Source organism: Mizuhopecten yessoensis, unplaced genomic scaffold (assembly GCF_002113885.1).
Source record: "Mizuhopecten yessoensis strain PY_sf001 unplaced genomic scaffold, ASM211388v2 scaffold5685, whole genome shotgun sequence".
Classification (NCBI taxonomy): domain Eukaryota; kingdom Metazoa; phylum Mollusca; class Bivalvia; order Pectinida; family Pectinidae; genus Mizuhopecten; species Mizuhopecten yessoensis.
In genome coordinates, this window is record NW_018406172.1 from 33,403 (window position 1) to 40,218 (window position 6,816).

Sequence of the window (6,816 nt, forward strand, 5' to 3'; positions counted from 1 at the left end):
ATTATTTTTCTACCGTCCTATTATTTCAAAAAGATTCAAATTATTAAACAAAAAGGTCATAGGTCAAACTTGACAAATTATCGGAACATGACAACCTAAACTATATTGTGCATTTGAATATGCTGATATTAAGACTGTCATTATTACAGAAAATACACACCACAACAGAATATTGTAATATCATGTTTATTCACACTTTTACATGTTTTCATCGAAATTTTCACACTATCTGAACAGTCTTTATGCCCCTTGAGTTCATGGCTATATGTATTGGAATGATAAACTTCAGATAACACTATATTTGTGATATTCATTATTATTTATCTATTAATCATTGACTTGTGATCTTTGAAAATAAAGCTTAATGAGTATCGTAGAAAATAGGTTCCTGAAGGAATTTTGCAATGCAAAGGGAGACAACTCTATCATTTCATTTCAGACATACACGCGAGTATCATAGCTTCTTTTATTTATCTATTGATTAGTTCTAGTCAAAAGAACTGTTTTTTCTACCTAAGGGAACATTTGCAACTTTTCTCATCAGCTGCATTGAACTTGTTTTATGAACAATGGTGTCTTTTATGCACATACGTTTCATGCATTTACAAGTACTAAATTGCTCTGACAATTTCGATCATTTTTATAACAAAAAACATTAACCAATTTTTTCAATGGCCATACACTTATCATTTCCATATTTTTGGAATAATTGGTTCAGCTGAAGTTGTGATTTAATTCAGAACACATGTATTTTTGTTTTAAACTATCTGCCATAGTGGCCATATTGGATTTCAGATTGACCAAATATCACAAGAATTTGTCAGGACCGTATACTTCTATTTCAGCTAAATTTGGTCTTGTAACTTTGAATTTAGAATTTGTGAAAATGTAAACAGTTGCTGGACAAAAGCAGATAGCAATAAATAGCTCACATGATACTCTGGTTTTATAAAAACAGTCCAAACCTCGTGATATTACCCATGTCTTGCAGATTTATACACACACTCTTTAAATAGTTTTCACATCTCAGTAGCACTTAATGCATGGCGTTAGATTTCCCCCTGTTAAGACATATCATCCATGACATGTATAATCATTAGACCCCAGATTCAGTTACACACCAGTACAAATTACACGGACATGTTGTACACGCCATCACAGTTCACACTCCATATAACATCCTATCGTATTACTGTATGGTCAGTAAAATATTATAACACACAGTGCCATCACAATCAATATTAGAACATTTGAAATAACAATAATTCATGATCTAAATGTGTGGCAAGATTATTAAAGAATCAACATAAAAATTTCCTTCCATTTTCATAACTCAAGCTTGACCTTGTAGTACACAAATGATGGCTCATGTAGACATCTGATAGCAATTTGATAATTTTGCATTATTTTGTGTCATTTTATAAATTTGACATTAATTAACCATGTCGCAATTTCCTTTACATACATACATTTATATAAGTTTACAGTAAAGAGACATCTTTATAAGCTTAGAGTAAACTAATACCTTATTTACCGTAAATACTGTAGCAAATACATGCAGTGTTGTTTTTGCCATTTACATGCTATTCCTATATACATGTGTACTTTTTTTCACTGCCATGATAAAGTTGCCCTCATTACGGATGGCAAAAAAGGCAAAAATGAAGATGTGGCAAAAAAAATCCCATTATATTGTATGCTTTTCAGCTTCTAATTTATGAAATAGTTATTTTAACAATTTTTGTTTGTATGGATTTGAACAAAATCAACAGACCACTTGATTGTCTGCTTTTGTAAATTAATGTAACATAAATATTTCCCAAATTTAAATTCATTATGGTCATGTATTCATTTATTATCAGATATGAAAGATGGCTGTAGCTTTCAATGTTCAAATCTGAAATCAACAATATGGAATCAAGGCATCATCCTTAGAGCCCCATCTAGCCGGATCACTTCTCCGTTCATGTATTCGTTTTCTACAATGGCCTGGCACATGTGGGCGTACTCATCCGGGTCACCAAGGCGTGGTGGGAAGGGTATGGTGCCGCACAGAAACGTGCGAACCTTCTCAGGTAGAGAGGCCAACAGTGGGGTATCAAACAGACCTGCAAAAACAAAATCAGCATTTGAATGTCAAAACTTTCTCAAGCAGACAGGTCAACAGTGGGGTATCAAACAGACCTACAAAAACCGCAGAGAGGCCAACAGTGGGGTATTAAACAGACCTACAGAAACCTCAGAGAGGCCAACATTGGGGTATCAAACAGACCTACAAAAACCTCAGAGAGGCCAACAGTGGGGTATCAAACAGACCTACAAAAACCTCAGAGAGGTCAACGGTGGGGTATAAAACAGACCTACAGAAACCTCAGAGAGGTCAACAGTGGGGTATCAAACAGACCTACAAAAACCTCAGAGAGGCCAACAGTGGGGTATCAAACAGACCTACAGAAACCTCAGAAAGGCCAACAGTGGGATATCAGACTTACAAAAACCTCAGAGAGGCCAACAGTGGGATATTAGACCTACAAAAACCTCAGAGAGGTCAACAGTGGGATATTAGACCTACAAAAACAAAATCAGTAGCTGAATGTCAAAACTTTCTCAGAGAGGCCGACATCAGGGTTCAAAACAGACTTATAAAAACAAAACCAGGGCTGCTTTAAATTCATATATTGTATTTCAAAGAGCTTGATTGGCTGGACCAGGGTTACTCATTTATGTTAAAGGGACAGACTTGGTGATTTGATGTTATTTTCTGGCAAGCCTTGGTTATAACTGTCAAGGCCTGTATGAACATTTGTAGGTCTGTCAGGTTTTACTCCCGAGACAATACTATTATAAAGCAGTATGTGTATCGCAGCACAAAGATATAGAGTGCTTTTGTGGACCACAAAAATGTCTCACACCAGTATTCTTAACAGTGGAACAAGGTTTAATATATTTAAATGCAATAAGCTTAGTTACAGGCCAAATATCATTGTACCTATGACTTGTGGTTATTCAGTTGGGACCCTTGTGACCTTGAAAGAAGGTCAAGATCATTCATTTAAATAAAGTTATGTGCCTTTTATCCTTGCCAGCTTAATGATGGCCGAATATCATCACCCTGGTCATTTGAGTTATTTTGAAGAAATTGTTTGAATGATTTTAACACATTTGACCCTTGTGACTTTGAAAGTCCATCAAAATCGTTTATTTGAATAAACTTGGTAGCCCTTCATTCCAGTATGCTATGTGGCCAAATATCATATTTCGCCTGTTGGTTAATGAGAAGAAAATAAAATGATGATGCTGGACAAATGGACATAGGAGGCCAAACCATGGAGTGAATCAGAGCTATTTAGCACTGGTTTGTTAAAAGGATGAAGTTAAAATATTTTACACAATTTATGTAACAGATTATTTATCACATCAACCAATTAACACACAAAACTCTCTTTAAAATCTCAAACTAGAGATTTGTGACTAAGAAAACTTCATATAATCAATGTTTTTTTTGGTATAATTTGTCATCTTTTTTAATTTGTATTTAGATATTTGATGAATAAATTATCATGGAGACTGGACTATGTAATGCCAATAACCTGTATTTTATATGTACAAACGTTTCCTAGTTAGAAATATTAAAATATAATAATCTATCAATATATCAAAAAAAATCCTGCTTTAGAAAAGGCCCAAAATAACACAGACTAAGGTTGAAAATAGTGCAAAAGTTTTAAATAAAATATGTTACCTACCTGGAGCAATGGTGCAAACTCTAATATTCAAGAAGGCAAGGTCACGAGCGATGGGGAGGGTCATCCCCACAATGGCACCCTTACTGGCCGAGTAAGCTGCCTGTCCGGCCTGACCGTCGAAGGCTGCCACGCTAGCTGTGTTGATGAGGACCCCACGCTGTTCTAACTCTGAACATTGACGCTTCGCCATCAGCTCTGCACTCATTCGCATCACATTGAACGATCCCACTGTATTCACCTGGAATTAGAGGATTATTTTAGAGTCTGTTCTAACCAGTGTTACGTTTTTATTCATATGATGTTTTCATATATACTAAACACCATTTTCCATATACCTTATAGCAGGTTATTTATACAGGCTTAGATTTTTGCAATTTTAACCAAAATTTACACGGATTATAATTTCGTCACCTAGACATGCAAATAAACAAAGATTTTGTGTGGTGACGGAACACAGGTAACGAATACGAATACGCTTTATTACAGCACATGTAAGTGTATTTTGTTATGTAAATCATCAACAAAACTATTACATGTGTGAGTATAATCTATTGTCAAACATCTTTTATTGCTCTTGATGTGCAATTTTCCCCAATCACGTTACTGGACCGAGAAATCATGAAAAATATCATCCCCGTGGAAATATCCTGCTATACATAATTAAGATACTCAATACTCTTCTGGACATCATATTTTGATGTCTTGTTCCAAACATGTAAAACTTTTTATTCTGCTCAGACTTCAACTAAAATGAAAACAATAGACTAGGCATTTAAGCAATTTGTAAAACGAAATAAAGTGGGTTTTTTTCTCTATTTTTTCATAACAAAGGATATACATGTATACAGTATATAAACAGCAAATCTAAAAAACAAATACAGAAAAAAGATATTAACATTTAAAGCTTTTGCCTGTACCTCATGATTAGTGATAATTGAAGCATTTACCTGTGTTAGCATTGACCGTGTTTTCTAAGCATTTGTTGGTATTATCTTAAGCCTTAGCCTGTTTCATTTTAAGCTTAAGCCAGTGTTATTTTAAGCCTTAGTCTGCTATATTTTAAAATTTTGCCTATTTCATTTTGACGTGTCCTACTGATCAGCCCACAAACCTACACCTGGTGTTGGCTCCATCACCTTTAACTTAAATTGATATTTCCTCCTTATACACACTTGATAGTTATTCTTAATAGGGGGGGACAACTTTTGCTCATTATTGGGCAAATAAAGAGAAGAAAATATGTTTGATTTAGGTACCCCCATCTACCCTACTTTTTACCTCCCACCCTAACAATTTTCTCTTACTCAAAGGCAATTTGCAACTATCTGTATACCATCTCTACGAATCATATGCAGGGACCTAAAAGTAAATACCCTCTAAACGAATCATAGGCTTGGACCTTAAAATAAATACCCTCTTAATAAATCATAGGCTGGGACCTAAAAATAAATACCCTCTAAACAAATCATAGGCTGGGACCTAAAAATAAATACCCTTTTAATAAATCATAGGCTAGGACCTAAAAATAAATACCCTCTAAACAAATCATAGGCTGGGACCTAAAAATAAATACCCCCTAAACGAATCATAGGCTGGAATCAAAACCAATGTAAATCCCATTGTATACTTTTCAAGACCCAAAAATATGTTGGTGATTCTTTTCAATATCTTAAATTAGCCTTATCCCCCCCCACCCCCCACCCAGGGTACACAAAATAAAAATTAAATTGAATAAAAATAATCCTTGCCCAATTTTTTCCAGCCATATCACTCATATATAGCATTCATATTTCTTGTTTTTGCCTTAGTGAGCGAGCATATTCAATGAATTTCTTCACTTTAATAACTTATTGTTGGAACAACACTATGTAACAAAGTTGTCACAAAATTGCCTATGGGCTAACTTATACCCCCCCCTGCATTCCATCTACATGTTGTCCCTGTAGACCAATGGAAAAGACAAATACCGCTACTGTGACCTTTGACTGATGACCTCGGAATTTTGTCATAATGTAGCCAGCATAATTTGCTACAATACTCTAATGTATGTGTTTACAAAATACTTACCATTTCTTTAATAATTAGCCATTTCAGTAACGTAATTCATGGGTGACATTTGACCTATGACCCCATTACCACAGAAGTTTTTCAGTAGAGTAGCTTGCATTAATGCCTACAATATTTCAATGTATATGTGCATTTCAGTAAAGTAATTCATCAGTGACCTTTGACCCCAAGACCTCAGAATTGACCCAAAGACCTTGGAAAGTTGTTGGTAGAGTAGCTTTCATTAATCCCTACAATGTTGCAAGGTATGTGTATACAAAATACCTACCGTTTCTGAAATATTTAGCCATTTCAGTAATTTGTGACCTTTGACCCCATGACCTCAGAAGTTTGTCAGTAAAGTAGCTTTCATTAATGCCTACAACATATAATGAAATTTACATATTTATTATTTACCTGAATGACCCTAGAGAATTGGTCCAATGAATGCAGTCCATGCTTTCTGCTAAATGTTTTCACTGCTATTCCGATCCCAGCACAGTTGACAGCCACATCTAACCTTCCAAATTTGGACTCTGCACAAGTCATCACACCCGCTACATCTTCCTCCTTAGTTACCTAGTTAATGAAAACGTGAAGTGATTATATTGTACAGGGGAGACATTGAACTGAAATGAAATTTAGCCTGAATTTGGTCTTTAACAGAAAATTCACTGACTTCATGAGAGATACTGTATAAATGATTAATTTTGTGGAGCTAATATTTTGCAGTTGTCAAGATCAGAACTAGTTTGTTAGGATTTAAAATCTAATAGAACATTGCCAGGTAAAATTACCTTACCTGCAAGCGTACTATTGTATTTGAGTTATTGGATTGATATTTACAAGTATTTTATCAAAATAATGGGTAAGATATGATACTAAATTGTTATTTTATCTCTGTTATTCATCAGTAAAAGGGAAAATAGGTATGCTCTTTTGTCTCAGTATATTCACAAAGTATTAATATTTGACTGTCTGTGTAAGTGATGGTGGGGGTGGGTAGAGATCATTTTAAGTGAGG

General features: G+C 34.7%; 1 protein-coding gene across 2 annotated transcripts in view; it reads right to left on the reverse strand.

Annotated features, from left to right (window-relative positions):
- Positions 1-581: 581 nt before the first annotated feature.
- The window catches only part of LOC110451007 (3-hydroxyacyl-CoA dehydrogenase type-2-like), a 12,351-nt gene continuing 6,116 nt past the window's right edge, over positions 582-6,816 (reverse strand). Inside the window, exons 3-5 of one of the 2 annotated variants that reach the window (XM_021498831.1) lie at positions 6,210-6,371; positions 3,747-3,984; positions 582-2,108 (exon numbers count right to left, since the gene is read on the reverse strand). In XM_021498831.1, coding sequence (XP_021354506.1) covers positions 1,918-2,108; positions 3,747-3,984; positions 6,210-6,371 — 591 coding nt within the window. In that variant the 3' untranslated portion in view covers positions 582-1,917. Of the gene's footprint in view, positions 2,109-2,389; positions 2,449-3,746; positions 3,985-6,209; positions 6,372-6,816 lie in introns of those variants that run through there. The other variant, XM_021498832.1, reaches the window with a different exon arrangement.